The sequence below is a fragment of the Pezoporus flaviventris genome, unplaced genomic scaffold (assembly GCF_033815535.1).
Source record: "Pezoporus flaviventris isolate CSIRO_AGI_PZ_B2104156 unplaced genomic scaffold, CSIRO_AGI_Pfla_v1 ptg000066l, whole genome shotgun sequence".
NCBI lineage: Eukaryota > Metazoa > Chordata > Aves > Psittaciformes > Psittacidae > Pezoporus > Pezoporus flaviventris.
The window spans coordinates 11,064,618-11,082,125 of record NW_026892614.1 but is presented as its reverse complement, the minus strand read 5'-3'; the positions used below and the strand labels follow the sequence as shown (position 1 = coordinate 11,082,125).

Genomic DNA, 17,508 nt, shown 5'->3' with positions numbered 1-17,508 from the left:
CAGATATTTTACCTAGTGGTAATGGGACTGATTAATAACAGGATTTAAGATATTCTATTTGTGTTTCCTATATCAAAGACTGCAGAGTCAATATTGTAAGAGTTTTCCCAGTAAAAATACGTTTGAGCTTGAGGCTTAAATTTACTCCAGTGTTTACATTGATCTCCACTTTTCATGCGGTTCATTGGAGACACCGGATAAAGCAAGACTGTATCTACAGGGTTTTCTCATATATGACTGTTAGCGCAAGATCTCTCATTCTGCTTTTATGTGTAGAACCTATATGTTTTAACATATTTATTTCAAGGCAGAAGTTCACCCCTCAGGTTTTCTGCGCGCAGTCTAAAGCTCTGGTAAAATATGAGCCTTGTCACAAAAGAGAATGAGACCCAGCTGCAAAGTTTCAAATTTCAGCCCCTCTCCGCTTCCTAAACTCCACTTTCCTCTTTGGATGCTGTAAAAACCCAGCTGGTTTGTTCTTGGAGAAAGCTCTGTTTTGCTCTCAGCAGCTCATATTAGATGCCAATTTAAGACCTTTGGGCTTCAAAACAGTGACCTTGTCTTCCACTTAACTATTGAAGAGTGAATGACTGTCAAAAAATGAAGTGAAAGGAATTGAAATACACTGCTAACAAGTGACATCTATTTGTGTTAGGAGACAGCTCCAGCAAGCAGGATGTAAACTCCATATCGGCTTCCTGTGCTGGAAAGAAATATCCATTTTAGAGAAGGGGATGAATTTCAAATTTGCAGTTCGTCAGAATTTTACCTTCTTTTGCCAAATTTTCATTCCCAACTGAGAGGCCATGCAGGCTTCAGGAAAAGAAAATACCTGGTACTGTTCTGAGGTTTAGTACCTCTAACAGCGTACAACAGCCCTGTATTAACACGGTTGAGATTCGTTCATTATTTTTCAAGTTGGCTTTATTCTGCTAAGAAAAGAATCTGTACTATCAGCTGAGAGCCTTCACAACTCATCCATCATGCTGTGCTTGCCAACACAAAATTACTCAACATCCTGTTTGCAGCACAAAAGCAAGCAGAACTCAGGAAAAAAAGTAACACCTTATTTACAAAAAACAACAACAAAAAAAAGGCAAAACACAAAAGCCTTAACATGTCTGTTTGTGGAAACAACATCCAAACCAAACACTGAATTGTCTTTCACATTTTTTACACTGCATTCTCCAGTTGAATGTGTGAAGTTTGACGCAAATATTAGGGAAAACCCATGTTGCGAATACTAAGCAGTACTTTACTTGCAAAGTTGTTCTTCAGCACTGCACTCAAGTAATTCATGCTTTTAAATCAGAGCAGAAAAAAAAACCCAACCAACCAACTTGCAACCAAAGAAAAACCCATGCATGTCTAGGAATCAACAAGTTTCAAATGCATTACTGAATTCTACACATCAGACTACTCCTAAACTGACTGATCATACTGGTTGGAAAATAACTTCAAATTATAAATACACTGGTGCTGTTTGCAAACTGGTAATAGATGATTTGACAAGAAGCTGACTTTTAATTTCCTGAGTTTATGAATCACTACTACAAGTAAGTTTTTGGTCTGTGATCACAGAAAGATCTTAAGCAAGAAGACTCAATATATTGCCCACCATAAGCTTTTGGATAAACCCCGGAGAACAGATCAACACGATTGCAATCAGATTATTTCTGATCTTGTGCCACTAGATGGTGTCCAGTTACATGAGCTGTAACCACACCTGCATTAATCAAAATACAGCCTTCTGAACTGCTGAATGCTCACTCTTACAGCTTTTGCTGACATTTTGGGAAAGCTATTTTCCAGGGGGATTTGGCTTTTTAAGTCATACTTTTGATCTCTGTATAGTCCTTTAAACGGGGAATGATAAAGTCTTTGATGTGGATTCTTGCATAAACAGAAGCAATGAACTACAGAGCACCTAACTGCAACCAAAGAAATGTGAGCCAGAGTTGAAGTAATGCAAAATATCCTCTCTAAAAGTTGGAGGGAGGGTGGAGGGAACAGAAAAGAGAAATGAAAAGGGGAGTCCAGAGAGCAAACACTAATACCACTGTCCAACTGAGCAAGAAAAAGAGATTATAAACAACAGTCTGAAAACAAACTAAATCCTTCCTGTGTGCTGTGGAGCTTGGTATGTGGTCTTTCACCTCTCATTTGAGAGCTACTGTAGAACCATACTGTTATGAGGCAAACTGCAAGAGAAAGAAAGGCTATGACAGCAGTAAAGAAATAGGGGATCCAGACACGAATGTGTACTGGAAGCGCGTTTTCTCCTTCGCCTTTATTCTGCTTTTACCCCTATAACTAAACGCAAGGACAAACGGAAAACTTAGTTACTGCAATGTTTCACGCTGCTCCCAGCTCATCTAATAAATAAGGCACCAGGGGGCCTCAGTAATTCACTAGCAAGAAACCCAGGGCACATTAACTCTTTACTTGCCGAGTTAGTACACTTAAGTTTTCATTTAGCAAGACTGAAAACAGCTTCTGCAAGGCAAGAGAGGAAGGAGCAATAGAAAAGGAGCATTAAAGCGCATTTATCCAGAGATTTGCAGTGAAATGACTAGAAAATGTGGCTTGAACTCACTGTTTGCATAGCAAGTCTCTGAAAGCATGGTTTCATTGTGGAAAAGCAGCAAACCCCTTTACTTACCAGTATCACAGTGGGGGATGGGGTGATTTAAAACTAAATATAAGAATTCATTTGAGACCTTTTGATCAGCTCTAGTGATTGGTAATGAGAGATTTGAGAGCTACCTATGCTGTTCATGGAGAAAGCCAACCCAGTGATGGAACTCAAGAATTCAGGACTGTTTAGCTGCAATTTAAGAGAATTCTCTTTTTCAGCTTCTCCTCAGAATGACACCTGCACATACAATTGGACTCTTACTCCATAAGAGTGTTAGAAACCAGTGTGTCCATCACAGGCAGACATCACTGATGTCAGTCAGGTTACATGTAGTCTTTGTAACTGCTAGCTTAATTAAACCATTCAAGTCCCATTTTCTATGGGATTACCTTCATTTTACTTTTTTGTTTCCCCACCCCTTTCCCCCACAAACCCCACTACAATTACAGATATCTGAGTTGCCGTAAGGGGACTGCACAGCAAAATAATAAGGCTCTGGGTTCCAGACAATTACAAGCAGCCTAAAAAAAAGTCTCTGACACTCAATCCATTTTCCCTGTGAAGCAGCTGCAGCTGGATGCATCTTGGAGCTCCAGGCAGCACACAGATCCAACATACAAAGCACAAAAGATCATTCTCTTGCACAGCTTTGGGAAGCCTCTCACGGAAATAGAGAAGTACCTACCAAAACTATTTGTGAAGCCTCTTCCTTTGGAATTAGTGATTTACCTAGCCTCCTGAAATGCTGAATTGGAAATTACTGTAACTTAAGTGATACTGGGCAATTTTGTGTTAAGATAATGATACCAGATCCATATGCAATGCTATGGTTAACTTTAAAATGATAAACTGTGCAGTTAGGTGGCTAAACATTGGTAGTTAGATGGTTTAAAACACTGTGTTATGCAACTTATTGATATACCTTGGCATCAAGTATTAAATTCTGTGACTTGCCTGAAAGTATATTGTACTCAGCTGTATTTGCTGCTGAATACTTTGGTATCCTGTGATTGGACTGTCTTTTAAATATCTCATGAGCTCATGAAAGCACTGACAACTCAGAGTGGCGCTAATGCAGAACCTGAAATACAGACAGATACAGAAACTAAGAGATCTCATAGCTTTCTGTGACACACAACTAGTTTCACATTCTCCAAACCCATTATTGTATTTCAGACTTATATTAGAACCATTATTTTGTTTGTATTATGCCTTGTTAGTAACTGAAGTAACAAAATCTTTAATTTAAACGTGTTCCAGAAGGCTCCCTTTCCTATGACAGCATCTATCATGACTTCAGTATAATATAAATGAGTTAAATGAGGGTTCTTCTTGCCCTACTGATCTTCTGAGATAATACTTAGCCTCATCCCATCCTCCTACACCTCCTCCTACCCATTTGCAGCACATGTATCTTTGCAGATAAGTCTGAGGGCTGCACTCCTGAACTTCATGGTTTAAGACTACAGTCTGATAGGTAGCAGAGCTGCTGACATGATTCCTATGTTAATAATCTTTCTTTTAACCACCTAAAGTTTGGAAATTTTAACATCCCACTAGTGAGTTTGAAGCTGTTGATACCACTTCCTGGCAAATACTTGCAAGCAAACAGTAATTTGTCACAGAAAACCCCTTGACACTGGAACACCACCATGAATCACATGAAAGGAAAGGGGAGCAGACCCAGAAGGGGTCATACCCATCATCACAGGTGCAGCACGGAGACCTTCACACCCCGTTCTGCACACTCAGTCACTGTAAGATCAAAATTTTAGCTGGTGCATATCCTGCTCTATAACTTGAACCTGCCCAGTCCCTAGGCCCCGGCAGAACTTTAAATGAGACATTTCTTTGCCTCATGCCACCCTTCCCTGTGAAGCTCCCTCCAAGCACTCCTGCCCTTCTGTACCCAAAAGCCTTTTGGCTGCATTTTGACAGAAGCCTCCTGTGTTTACACTAGTCCTTCTAAAATTGCAGTTTGGTGGATTAACTCCTCTCAGACATGGAGTATGTATAGAGCACTCTCATTTTCCAGGACTTCTGCCAGTTCCAGGGCTTTCAGTGGAGGGGGGTAGTGGCTCAGGCCCTTGTCTTGGTTTCAGCTGGGGTAGATTTAACTGTTTTTCTTAGCAGCTCGTACAGTGCTGTGTTTTGATTTTAGTATGAGAATAGTATTGATAGCACACTGATGTTTTAGTTATTGCCAAGTAGTGCTTCTGAAGTCAAAGACTTTTCAGTTTCCCATATTCTGCCAGTGAGCAGCTGCTCAAGGAGCTGGGAGGGAACATAGTCAGGACAGCTGACCCGAAGTAGCCAAAGGGGTATTTCCATACCATTGAATGTCATGCTTCTTATGGAAATTGGGAGGAGCTGGCTGGGAGCCATCAATCACTGCTCAGGGACTGGCTGGGCATCAGTCAGCAACTGGTGAGCAATTCTATTGTGCATCACTTAATTTTCTTTGGTTTTATTCCTCCCTCCCTCTCTCTCCTTTTCATTATTATCATTAGTATTACTAATATATTTTGCTTTGTTTTGTTTCAATTCTTAAACCATTCTTATTTCAACCCACAAGTTTTACCTTTTCCCAATTCTCCCCCCCCTCTCCACCGTGGGGATGGCTGGCTGGTACTTAGTTGCTGGCAGGGGTTAAGCCAAAGCACCCCTCCAGAATTGAAAAGAGAACCAACAAATGGCTAAATACCTATTCTGTGTGCTGGAATAAGGCTCCAACAAGACAGAAATACAAAGAGCCATGAAGACTAACCTGCTTTTAGAATGACCAGGGGAAAAGCCTGACACCAACTCTCCCCCCTCAAAGGGAAGCTTAGTGTAAGAAACCAAAGTCTCTATAGACAGCTCTTCTTAAGAACTGCATTCACTATTGACACCCTAAGCATTAAAATAAAAGCCCTGGTCAGGTACCAAGACAATTACATCCATCTATTCGGGACTCACAAGACGATGTCTAGAGTACACATGTGTCATGCCTAAGGGCAGGAAAGATATTCACAAACTGGAGAAGGTCCACTGAAGACCACTAGGATGGTTCGAGGGGTAGACTATGTGTCATATGAGGAAAGGATGAAACAACTGCTGTCTTTTGCTACCTAGAGAAAAGACCTAGTGCCAAACCCTCCACAAAGTGAAAGGAGAAGAAGCAATGTCCACTAATTGCATCAAAGGGAATTCCCATTGGACTTGAGGACTTCCAACACCAAAGTGGTTTGGTACTGAGGGGGAGGTTGTAGCACCTCCATCTTCGGAGATTTCAAAAGTCGAGCAAAGTCCTGAGCAATCTGCTCTTATGTGAAAGTTGTCCTAGCTTTGAGCAGGCCATTGGGCTTGGCACATTCCAGAGGTTCCTTCCAATCTAAATTTCTGTATGGATTTTCTAAGGCGGCAGAAAGTTAAAATAGATTTGGGAAAAAATAGCATCACATTGTTAGCTTTTTTACTTGCTTTTTGCAGTCAGGGTTATTTGGGGTCATGCATAAGAGCTGAGGCTCCAGGAGAAAAAGCTTTTGATAAAAATCTGTGAACACATTCATATTGTGTATTTGTACATGTTGTACATTTGTTGCTCATTAAAACAATGTCTTATGGTATTGCTTTTTTTTATATAAGATTCTTCATTCAAGTAAAAAAATTCAAGTTTAAATTGAAAAAATAAAAAAAAAAAAATTGCATAATCACAGGGACATAAATGTGTCACAGAACTAGAGAACAAAAATGAAACTGTATTTTCTTGCCCCACTAGTAATAAAACACGGTATCAAAACAAAAGTGTAATTTGCAGAGGTTTTCAGACTCTAATGTCATTTCTCACAGGGAGCCAAACTAGCAGACAAACTAAGAAACAATTAGACAAATACAAGTACTGCCAACTGGTAGTCAAAAAGTCTGGATTCCAGGGAACATCCAGAAAGGACTGAGCTTTTGCAGGGAGCACATAAATCTGTGGCAACACCTCTCCTGAGAGAATCAGTTTCCTCCTCTCTGTCTTAATCAATGGGTAACATAAAAAACATCTTTACTGGCAAAGTCCAGACACTCAAGTTCATAAAGTTAATCAGTAAGACCTACCAGGTAAAGGAGTGCAAGTCACAGACAGGTAGGGTAAAGCACACAAAGACCACAGCCATCTAACACTGCTGGAAGTTGCTCCTGCCATGACAGGACATGAACACATCTATCTGGAGAAGATACATCATGCCTATTTCTTTAGGGTCAGGACCAAATATGTTTTCTTTAATTGATACAGAAGCCACATCGGACTTCATACTCTGCCTTACTAGGCTCTAGCAGACATATCGGGATTTAGGCTGAAACAGATATAAAGCAAAATTCTATGTTGTGCAGGTGAAGGTCAGCAGAAAATGTCAGTGTGGCATGTCAGCATGCGTACATTTGAGTTACAAAGCATATAAGCACAAAAGCCAGTTATCACCCCATCAGGCTGTTGTGAAGAAATCAGTGTCAGGGTTGCAGTGTCACTTGGGAGCCAAGATCCTAGAAGGTTACTCTGCCTGGAAGAGAATGAAATTAGCTGTGTGGTTTGCATTTTCCCAAATGCGTATGTCTGAAAGGACAACAGGCTTCTAAGGTAAATTATTAATTACAGTGCAATCACTTAAAAATACATGAGATACATCTGCTCAAAGGTTAATAACCAGTAAGATAGCCTGTAATACAATGCAAGGAGAAAAAAAAATCTCATGCTTACAAATGTGTCAACAGGGACCTTTGGATTCAAGCTGCTGAATTAGGTTTAGCAGCTTGTTAGCAGACTAGTTTTTTGTCCTTGTTTATTATTAAAGAGCCCTGTGACACGCTTTGAAAGCCGTTAATGTGCACAGCAAGTCATAGGTAGAGGATCTAGTCCTGGAAGGGGTGGTGCAAGTGGGGATTAGAAACCATTTGGGGAGTATCAACATGGAAGAGCAGCTGCACCATGAAATGCCATCAGTGGCTCACCAGAGTATTCTGGGGCAGTGTCAGAAATGAGGGAAACGATGCTTGACAGCATGCCCTCCCTCTGGTAGGAAGCTGGATGGACTGCATTTTTACTCTCTTCTGGCTTATCTGCTTGGGTTTCTCATCTGCATAAAGTAGGGAAGAGAGGTAGAAAGAATTTGTGCTCTTGGGTTTTGTCCTTAAACAGAATTGGATCTGGAATCCCACAGTTTATCCCACAGTGCCTGAAGACATTGCTGTAGTCAGTGCAATACTGTGGTAGTACTGGGAAAAGAAGAGACTGGAAAGTTTTCCAAAACCCACTGTAGCTTAACAACTCTGCATCTTGGTCTCCTTCACTCCTTCCCTGTATCATACTGCTGAACTAACTGAGGGCCACAAAAGCACAGTATCACCATCATCATGCTAATTGCTTCCCCCACCTCCCAAACTTCACACACATCTGCAACCACTGTCATAAAATCTTGCCCTTCAGTTGCCTTCCAACACATTTCTCTTTTCTCCATAATACTACACAGCTCCTGGAAAGATTTCCACTGTCATCCCCAATGCTCCTGTGCAAGTTACTGGGTCAGATCCACAGCTGCCACTTGGCATACCCCACAAACATCTGTACACCACCCCATTCTTCTCAAGTTGAAGGCCCTGCACTAAGCAGCTCCTCTATGTGCTTCCTGTGTGTTCCAGACACCCCACTGGGTAGGAAACACTTCCTGCCCAGAGCAAGCAAAACCACCACAAACTGAATGGACTCCGGTGAATACTTAAGACAAAGAAGCTAAAGGCTCAAATATACCATCCTGATTACTTGCAGGAATGGCAGTCTGTCCCCATTCATCAACTCCACAATCCTTCTGGAAAAAGAAGGACATTAAGTTACTACAGTCACATCTGCTTTGCCACAAAGCAGCAGGGAAGCCCACACACTGCATTCAACTGGCAGCTGAGCCTTTTGTTAGTGAAGCAAAGCCCTAGAGTCAACAATATGCACATCGATAGGATACAGTATATTGACCTGTCACCTATAGTGTTGGCATGCTGTCCTAAACTTATCCTAAGATATAGGGCAGATTTCAAGTGGAGTAGAATTTAAACAAAGGAGGTGATTCGACCACATTATGACCAGGCTGCTGCCAAATCCCCAGCTAGGGACTCAGATAGGAACAAAACTTTCTGGAGGTAATATTTAGTTCTTGCAGACTGGCCAAGCAGGGGGCTTCTCACAACTGTATTCTGTATAGCCATGTGAGTTTCACATCCTGCCTTTTTTTTTTAATTAATCCCCAACAAGATATCTAAGCAATACACTATGAAATACTACACAGAAAGGTTTGCATTTAACCATAGGTTCAACTGATGCATTGTGACACTACCACTGAAAGGCCATTATCCTCTAGTATTCATCTGTCATTTTTGATTATATGCCTGCAACTTAAAAATCTAATATGTTGTGACAAAACTGTGCAATTGAAGAACTGCAGAGTAAGCAGTTTCCCAGCTTGGAACAACACTGGACAGGATGCTGTGTTTCAGAAAGCCACACTGAATTTCCACCATGAGGAAAGAGCTCTTTACAGGTTAAAAAGTGAGTAAAGTAGGGGTTTCCAAACACCCTTTGGATGGAAAGATAGCTGAACCACCCCATTAAGTCACCAGGAAGCCAGTGCTACTTTAAGTAATTTCACTGTTTTGCAACTTATTACATTGTTGTTAAACATCACTAATGGTCTTACCGTCAAATATTTCCATGTGTGCTGGAAGATCTGAATGGAAACTTTTAAGAAAACACTTATCTTACCTCTGGAATAAATTTAAGATGTATTTTGTCTTTTGTTTAACCATTGGAGCAACTGTTCTCCTTTCCTGGAAATCTACTATTTTTTGTAGCAAAACAAGTGAACTGTAGTCACACCGGATCTTTTCTTCAACCAGAGACTGATATGATTGCCAGTCCCAGCCTATTATAATGCTAAAAAAAAAATGTTAATAATGAAATAAAACACAACCCATTTTCCATTACCCTTTTAGCCCAAAATGCAATGTAAAAATATAACTGAAATGTACTTGCTCCCAAACAAAAGGACAATAGTCAGACACTAATAAGCAAGTCAGGAAAATGAGAAGGTAGATGAATTAGACACGTCAGCATGAGAAAGCTCTGTATTATAAAAAGATGCCATTAACTCTTTAGGGGTGAACGAAGGAACCAGAAAACTCACATTTGCAGCATTCAAAACACTTGTGAACATTTAACTAAAAAAGTATGATAGGCATAGGACAGATACCCTGGAATAGCTAACGCCAAATCTCAAAGTATAAGATTCTTGCCCCAGCTGTGATAAAAATAAGGAACTCAACACCACAGATCATTTTGGAGAACAAAGATTGAGGAAGATTCAATGAGAAAGCAAATTTATATGGGAATAAAGAACTCCAGAGTGTCAAGACCTGGAGCACGCTCTGACCACTAGCAGCTAGCCGACTGTTCAAGGCCAGCAGGTTGATAGAAGGTATGAAGAAAACTTGGAGGAACTTCAGCAGAGGCTCACCCTCAAACAGTCTGTTGGGAGGCCTCAATAAGGGCAGCGCTCTTTTGCTTAAAGGCTGCTATAAAGCTGAAGCTCTCACCCTGGCTCTTGCCTGAGCTGTGCTATGGCCATGCACCCTATTTTGATCCAGATCCAGCCCATCTTCCCAGCTTTAACTGCAGACCTGCCTCACCACTATGGACGTGTCTGGAAACCACTGATGCTGGTCACTCTGTCCAGACCTGATTGTGATCCTGACTCAATTTCCCCAACTCGACTTTGGACCTACCTTGTCACTACAGAACTGCCTGATGTTCTGGCCCCTGGGCTGAACCAACTACCCTCATGGCATTATCTGCCTCACTTGGGGTACAGTGGGATTGGTTCCTTGCAGGTGAAGCCACCGCTTCTGCTGGGCTCCTTTCCCTGAAAGAACAGTTTAGCCATTGCTGCGCTCTGACATTAAGCTACAACAGCTAAAGTGATCAACAAGTATTTGCTGAGAAACAAAACCTGTTGAAGCCTTTAAAAAAAGTTCCTTATTTTTAGGGACCAGGGTGCTTAAGGTTGGTTCAAAGTTGTGTAAACTGCCACATCTATACTGCTGACACGCATCTGCTGAAGTTTCCCCTAATCTAGGTGTTACCTACTGCCAGATGTGATACCAGAATTAAGAGACACTCAGTTTAAAAACTGAGCCCATAGTAAAATAATTTCTCTCCTTGACCTGTAGACTACATAGGAGCTCACATATTAACGCTAGAAGTTCTGCTGAGGTATATTTTCTTTGACATCCGTCATTGTTCATTCATAAGCACAGAATTAGCTGACTGGGATTTAGTAAATTATCAATTGCCATAATGCACAAAGAGAAATATTGTGTTGGTCCATACACAAAGCAGACAATCGTGAATTTTGAAGGATCAAAATAAAAAAAGAAAAAAAATTCAAAGCAGAGAGTGAATAAAAAAACTAAAGACCCAACTTCCTCCAATATCATGTGTAGTCTCCACTACGGATCAACACCAACCTCCTTCTGTAATTCCACACACCACCCTTTAGATCTCAATAGCTCTTTGCTGACTCACTGTCCACCTTTCCAACAGCTCCCTTGACAGGCATGCTCCATCTGTCTATCTACACAGTACTACAGAGCCTTTTGCCACCCTCCCTGAGGCACTGACAGGCTGTAGCCATAAAAGCTGAGTTCAAATCTCAGCATCACCACCTCACACTTCAGTGAACTTGCGACAAGTACATGCACTTAATCTAGTCCTTGCCCTATATTTCCACTAATATGCATGTCTGAAGTATGATATAACTGAATTTTGCTTACTTGAAAGTTCAGCAGCCATTAACAGTGCCCTGTGTCAGAACAGAGGGAGCTGTCTGTTTAAGCACTCTCACATACTTGTTTTAAATAAAAGTATCCTATGAGTTTCAACATACAAAAACCCAAAGAGCAGTTTTTCCCCTACAGTATTGCATCTTACAAGAGAAAGACCATCACTAGATAAAAGAGTTAGCTAAAACCCAGAACTCAACAGGAAAAGAGATTTGAGACACCACATAACACTTCCTTCTGCAGGCATAACTTTCTTTTTTACAGAAAATAAAACCCAAACATTTTTATTGACTGTACTGTAGATACCTGTACAGAGTGTAAACTTTAATATTTCACCAGATACGTGAATAATTCTGGAGAAAGAGTTATTAAGCACCTTCTTTTCAACACATTTTTGGTATTTACATTAAAACATACCTGATTAAGTGTATGAATAAAATGAATTAAAAGTTATAAAAAGTTATTAAAAATCTTTAAAATGTTTATATGCTTTGTTATTTTATGATAAATATACAATTAAAGAGGAAGTTGTCACACAGTTAAGACTCACTTGGCTCTGTTTAAAACTGTTACTGTTGTGTCTGAAGAGGGAGTGAGGAAATGGGGATGTTAGCTTACTACTCTGATCATGACATTGTGAAATGTGCTCTGGCAGAAGCTTCACAAGCCCCATTCTGTTCTGCTGCTGCAGGCTGGCTTGTGGATAAGCTTCCTTCCCAACACACAGTGTGGAAGCCAAACTTCACTCCCAGATTTGTACTGCTAATTTGACATAAGAATATGCATTTTGATTTTCCCTACCTGCTCCAAACTCACTGGTGATAATTACATCAACTTTGCTTTGATTTTCAGCACACTTTTTGCTGTTACTAAACACTGGCACACAAATAGGGGATTACTGTCTTTTTTCTTTTAAGCACCAAGACACAAGTGACATTTCTGGAAATCAGATTTTTAACTGCTGTGGTTTCTCATTGTCTACAAAAAGGCATAGCACAGTTTGCTAAAGGAGGAAGACTTCTAGGCTAGAATTTAAAGACCACTTTCAGGCTAATAGAATCAAGCACAGAATTCTTATTTTAAAAGCCCTCAGGAAACAAATGTGACTGTGTGTCGCTAAAGCCAAATGTCTCAAATGAATCAACATCCATTCTTTGATGAACTCTCAGCAATTGAGATCTATATCTGAAGTTTGTTTAGTGGATTTTAGGAAACTGCTCAGGAATTCACCTCAGAAGAAAAATAAATCTCTTAAAATCTAACAAAAACTTCAAATACATCCACTAGGCAGTATTGATCACCTATAAAGAATCACTTGCTGTGTGAAAGGATCACATGAGCTACTGCCTCCACATTTACCTTTAAAAGCAAGTAGATAATATTACAAGGAACAAGATACAGTTGGACCCAACCTGGGCAGCTCTGTCTTGCTCAACTGCTACAAAACAGTTATTGCCTGTGTGTGTGCTTGTATATGTGCATCATGGCTTTCCTCTCAGCAGCAGGGAGCACTTATCTTTAGGGCCTGATTGTGTTGATAGGAGTGAATTGTTTACAGCACATTTCCAAAAGGCTTCTGCTGCTCTAATATATTTTAATGCTCAGTTTCTTTCTATACAGTCCACTCCCACTGTGTTGTCAGGGCAGCGGCAAGAGCGGCCTCCTGGGGTAGCCAAGCAGAGGTGAGTACAGCCGCCATTATTCACTGTACAGTAGTTATGTCCTGGAAAAGAACAGAGATATAAAACGTTAAAGAAAAAACAGCAAAACCTCAGTAAAACCAATCCGCATAATACAAAAGAAGCGCAGATTACATGACTACACTAGGAAAACAAGCTGTAAGAAGATTGAGAGTGAAACAAAAGTATGCTTTAGGGAGAGGAAAGTCATCATACCCCTGTGTCAGCTTCTGATATTCACCCCAAAGAAAGATCATAATATAAGGACAGAGCAGGAGAGGCAACATGAAAAAAAATGAGCTGAAATGCCTTTCATAAATTGGTCAAGTGGTCACAGACATTAGAATGAAGACACAGTGAGTGAGGAAATACAAGTGCAACACATGGGGACAAAATCCAAAATACTACATGACATCATCCCTGAATACCACCCACTGCAAAAACATGGAGGAGTGACCCACAAAACCAAAAAAAATTAAGTAGGTGGACAGGAGCACATTAATGTGGAAGGGTAAAATGAAAGAGAAGCCAGTGCCAGAAGTAATGGATCTGAGGGGTAAAGCATCTGTTCCAGAAAAAACACTTGAAATGGATATATGATAAGAAAGAAATGATACCAAGGTTCTGAATATTATAAACATACGCATTTACTCAGAGCACACAATGTTGTTTTGTCTTACACTGCCTACCAAAGTGGAACAGTGAATTAACTAGTAAAAACAATGTAACTGATGTCTTAATTATGACATTTATATGTGCTTTTAAGCTGTGAAGAAAGCTTTCAAGTAAGTTTTTCACTCTATATGTTGAATCATTTGAAGAGAAATTATCTTAGTTGTTTGTAGTCTTAAAGTAGAAACACTACAACTTCTGTATTTCCAGCCATGCTGTAATAATGAAAAAAGTGAACTCTTCTGTGATTTCCTAAGAACAACATAACTGAACAGTGATATTGCTTCCCAAGGACAAATTGTTATTCCAAGGGTATTAACTTCCTCTCTTCCAAGTTTCACAAGGAGCTTTTCAATAAGGTATACGAAAAATTTAACATTCAACAGAGCAGAAATACCAGAGCAGCCACTCTACCACCTGCTGTGTTCTCAACATTCCCTTTCTAAAAAACATCGGATCTCATTAAGGCCATCTGGAAGACCATGATATTTCTGTACTTTAAAGTTAAAAATCATAGAATCACAGAAACCCTTCCAATGGGTTTGGAAGGGACTTTAAAGATCACCTAATTCCAACCCCCTAGCACAGACAGCGACACCTTCCACCAGATCTGGTTGCTCAAAGCCCTGTCCAACCTGGCCTTGAACACTGCCAGGATGGGTCATAATAATAAATAAGTAAATAAGGCCCTAACCATGAAAACAGCATTCAATTTAGACACTGACAAGATAGCAGCTTTTGCCATGTCAGATACTTCTATTGATCATACACTTGTTCTTTCAAAAAGGACAGACCAGACCCCTTCTTCCCTCTCTATTCTAGTTTCATATGGAAACCACAACTACTGCTTTTACAGCGGGGAAAAAAAAAAAAGAAAAAAATAGGTAGCTTTTAATTTCTGAGTAATCAAATCTAATCATTGACCAGGTCATCACTAGCTACCTAGATCAGTTGGCAGCTAGTCAATGGGAACCACTACTACATTCATTTATCTGCCAAGGTGCTGCACAGCTGTAAAAACTTGAGAATCATCTGGATTACCTCCTGGGCACTGAGCAAAGGCAGTAGTGATTCCATAGAGACGGGAGCGCTTGTGAGGCTGGAAGTTATCATTTTCTGTTGAAATCGTGCGATCCACTGCTACAACAGCATCCCTGCCATATGCAGAACAGAACATACAGAATGAGATGAATGTGGAAGTACAGGGGAGAACAAAACAAAATAAACAAAAAGAAAGGAAGGCTTTTGAAGTTGCTTCTTTTTTTTACAATTAGAAAATGATGCCAGAGGCAAAATCCTCCAAGACATCATCTTTCCTGGACAACTCAAATGAGTCATAACCTTCATTCTAGGCAGCTAAGAAATTTTAGACAGAGCCACCTTACTAAGTTTGAAGGTAATTCCAACACTGGACAATGTCTCTCTACAGGAATGCATTCAACACATTCCCTGTATTCTGCCTCCCTGATGTTTTCTGTGGGAGAGCAGACATTGCAGCTATTATACATAATGATCATGGACAATGTTGTATTTCAGATGGCGCTTGATATCTGGAAAGAATACAGCTAGTCATAAACAATCTTTTCTTCCTGAAAATAAAAGGGCATTTTACTGACAGACCTGTAACACAGTTTCCCATTTCACAAGCCTATTTTAGAGTAGCATTTCCCAGTTGTTAGGTTCTAGCTTGGAAATCCTTACACATATTAATAGCTCTTCCTGGTGGAATTGACGAATTCATTTGTGTAAGAGTTTGCAGACAGAGCCCACACAACCATTTATGTCAAGGAAAACTAAATATTGTTTTCTGTAAAATACAGTAAACTCTAAAGTCATGATCATATGTCAATGGTTTACATAATGTGCCACAAATAAAATGTCAGCAAGACAGCAAAATAAGTATGTTTTTTTTCTTATTGCTGGTTGAACACTCAGATAATATAGGGCATAGGAAGCCATGAGTAATAAATTTCAACCCTCTACGACACAGCAAGAACAGCCATAAGGGAAACATGTTAGCTCCCACTCCTTTCCCAAAAACGTTCACTGTTAAAATACTGTCTTAGGGGACAAATCATTATGCTGAAAATGAAATCTCAGTTAACTGGCAACATCAATAGGTCAGCTTTACAGATCCACCCCACCCTGTATCATCTTTCACTAGGAAAGCAACAAAACAGGAATGGGTGAGAAGTCAGACACGAGAAATGCAGTATCTACTTCAGTTTCTACCAGGCAGAAGAACAGATTAAAGCAATCCATAATTTCTTTAGCAGATAACATACCTTCTCCAGTCTGTGTAGTATAAATTCTTCCCATAGCTTGTAACACTAAAAGGATACTGAATTCCTTCAACAATCTTTCGTCGACCAAGCTGATTAGGGTTCATGCATTCCAGCCTCTTGGTACCTGGGTGTAGTAAAACAATTAAGCCTTTGAACCAGAGCAAGAGAACTCTCATGACGGATTAAGGATATGCATAAATATGCAAGCATGAACTGAATAAATTCTCCTTGAAGTCATTCAGTACTCTGCTTAGTCAAAGCACACCCCCATGCCACATCTCGGCGTGTGCCAAAGACTGGATGGTAAAGCACTTTGGTACTAATGCTAATCAACACACTTACAGGAACCCCACATGGCCAGTGAAACCATGGCCATTGTTCACAAGCTGAGATTCCCGTTTCAGATACCAGTATCCTCAGGCTGAAGTGGAAGCTGACTCTATTCGGGAGGGATACTTCAGCCACTAACCAGTTCTACCTCCTCTGGAAGGCATTTTTGCAAAGTTAGTTTGGCGAGAGTGTTCCCAAAATGCTTGCTGGGTTAGGCCATGAAGGCAAGACTGCAGAAAGAATATCTAACTTGTAGATGCAAATAGGATGTAAAAAGGTCTACCTGAAAGGCTACTATACACACTGAGAACACTGCCAGTGAATGTGAATGCCTGTAGGTTTCTCTTAAGTAGTTTCAAACTAGGGGAAAAGAAAAAAAAGAGAAGAAAGAAAATGTGAGAATGAGAGGAAGAGAGAAAAAGAAGAGAAAAATAGCACCAGGAGATACATTTAAAGGTAGGAGAAAGTGTCTTACAGTGAAAAAGAGAGCTCGATCTTTTTAGTTTATCAAAAGCTTGAAAGGTGACTTGAAGTGTAAAAGCACCTCCACAGGAAGAGATCTCTGGTAGAGTCTACAGAATGAAAGACAGCAAGATAAAAAAAAAAAAGTTTAACTGAGAATTAAAAGCACTTTGTTGTTGTTTTTGACTGGCGGGACACTGGCACACAACTAATAATGGGTTGGTGGCAGAACCTTCATCTCTTGATCTTTAAATCTAGTGTGACCTGCTTTTTCAATAGTTGATTCAGTCACTTATAAGCTGACTTTTGCCTAAGGTTACAGGTCTTGCAACAGTGCCATTATGATATTCTGTAGGGCCAGATTAAATGAATCACTGTGTTTTCCTGGTCTTAAGATCACAACTTTTTTTACAAAGGCCTAAGCACTACCTAAAGACATAGCCACACACAAGACACACATATACAAACCTGTTGCATTTCTAGAAATTTTTGTGATCAGAATTGAAATCTTTCAGCTTTCACACACTCTGATGTAAATACTACAGCAGTAGTAACAATGAATAAATTGAGAAAATATTAAAGCCAAAAAGAC

General features: G+C 40.1%; 1 protein-coding gene and 1 long non-coding RNA gene across 3 annotated transcripts in view; both read right to left on the bottom strand.

Moving 5' to 3' along the window:
• Positions 1-906: 906 nt before the first annotated feature.
• LOC133278444 (uncharacterized) lies at positions 907-4,291 on the bottom strand. Its single transcript, XR_009746559.1, has 2 exons — positions 4,249-4,291; positions 907-4,014 (listed from the first exon to the last, which is right to left on the bottom strand). It is a non-coding gene; the product is annotated as an uncharacterized LOC133278444 (long non-coding RNA).
• Positions 4,292-11,738: 7,447 nt separating this feature from the next.
• Positions 11,739-17,508, bottom strand: part of NID1 (nidogen 1) — a 44,567-nt gene continuing 38,797 nt past the window's right edge. For both annotated transcript variants that reach the window (XM_061471213.1, XM_061471214.1), the window contains 3 exons: positions 16,125-16,248; positions 14,881-14,993; positions 11,739-13,211 (listed from right to left, as the gene is read on the bottom strand). In XM_061471213.1, the coding sequence (XP_061327197.1) occupies positions 13,090-13,211; positions 14,881-14,993; positions 16,125-16,248 (359 nt within the window). In that variant the 3' untranslated portion in view covers positions 11,739-13,089. The remainder of the gene's footprint in view (positions 13,212-14,880; positions 14,994-16,124; positions 16,249-17,508) is intronic.